Genomic DNA, 1506 nt, shown 5'->3' on the forward strand with positions numbered 1-1506 from the left:
CCATCCCAGTCAGCGGCCTCTCCCCTCGAGGAGAGCCCGCACTCCAAGTTTCTCAAGTATACGGAGCTGGCCAAGCAGTTGTCCAGCAAGTACGTATAGTCCGAGCCCCGTAAGTAGCGGTGCCACTTGTACATAAGTGTATCTATACTGTAACGACTGTAACTCGCTAGTTACGCGATTCGACACCATTTCACCTCCTTCGCGACGCACCTCCGCCACTCGGCCATCCATCCTTTTTTTCTCCGACCTTGGTCGATTTCGTTGCCCGGTCGCGACGGCTCTCCCCTTCCACGCCGAGAGAGAGAGATAGAGTGTCGCGGCTGGACAATCGACCGACGGGCAACGGAGGATATCCAGGTGGATATCGAGCGTGTGCGTTGATTAAATTGTGATGCCACCATATCTCGCGGCACTGCTGAGTCAAGGGGCTCGGCGAGCGGCCAAGTTTGTGATTTTATAAATACTTAAGGACATTTACGACTGGCGTTGAGAGAGCCGATGCGTGCGTGAGGCGTGAGAGATCGTACGAGAGCGTGGGAGAGAGAGAATGAGAGGGAGAGACTGAAACGAGGAGAGTGGAGAGACGGGCGGCGATGGCGGCGAGGATAGCGAAGAGAATTTTCCAAGGTGGACACACACACGGGAAGGCTTAACTATCACAGCTGTCGTAAGGTCAGATCAGCATGTATACCTCTAGAACGTAAGAGCGTAGTTGATTAGCGCATAGGCTAGGCTAGGGTCCGCCCCTCTATAGGAATCTCTTTGTCGATACTTGGGGAGCTGCGAAACCGGTGACACTTGGTTCGAGGTGAGGGACCTTCTCCGTAGTACCGGAGACACGAATACCGGAACAACGGAACGAACAACAGTGAGAATGAGAATGAGAATATGTGGGAGAAGTAGAGAGTGAGTGAGCGAGTGAGTGTGAGAGTAAAAGTGGGAAAATGAGAAAATGTGGCGTAAAGGTGGATCGAAAAGCAACGAGATACGGTGCAATAGCGAGGCTCGCAGTTATACTCGAAACGCGTGCGCGCGACGAGCCGAACATTATCGTTTTCCTTCGCTCGTAGCGCACGGGTAGACCATTGTAAATTTTCTTTCTTCGGAATAATATTTATTGCGCCGTGGCGAGCCAACGCGACGTTTTAAGTGTAAAATACTGTCATTACTTATCGCTCGGATTATCGCGAATACCGTGTATATTGATTGCGATCACGATTATTCTCTATACGATTAGCGCGAGAAGGAGCGGCACGAGAGGCGAAGAGGAGGAGGAGGAGGAGGAGGAGGAGGAGGAGACGTAGGGAGGAATTTCGATTTCGAATTTCCCTGTTCACGTGACGTACTCCAGCGTGTGTCGTCTTGTGCCCGCGTGCGATCGAAAAGCGGAAGAACGTGAGAGGAGGATATCGAGGCGCGAACCGGGCAAAGATCGGACCGCTGCGAGAAAAACGAAAGAAGAGGATTGCGCGCGCCACAAAGAACGAGAGTGCGAGAGAGTGACGA

At 52.4% G+C, this 1506-nt stretch overlaps 1 protein-coding gene across 1 annotated transcript in view; it reads left to right on the forward strand.

The window, feature by feature from the left end:
• Positions 1 to 1304, forward strand: part of LOC108571269 (protein tiptop) — a 61699-nt gene extending 60395 nt beyond the window's left edge. The window contains exon 5 of the mRNA XM_017933269.1: positions 1238 to 1304. Coding sequence (XP_017788758.1) covers positions 1238 to 1304 — 67 coding nt within the window. The remainder of the gene's footprint in view (positions 1 to 1237) is intronic.
• Positions 1305 to 1506: the final 202 nt, after the last annotated feature.

The sequence above is a fragment of the Habropoda laboriosa genome, unplaced genomic scaffold (assembly GCF_001263275.1).
Source record: "Habropoda laboriosa isolate 0110345459 unplaced genomic scaffold, ASM126327v1 scaffold57, whole genome shotgun sequence".
Classification (NCBI taxonomy): Eukaryota; Metazoa; Arthropoda; class Insecta; order Hymenoptera; family Apidae; genus Habropoda; species Habropoda laboriosa.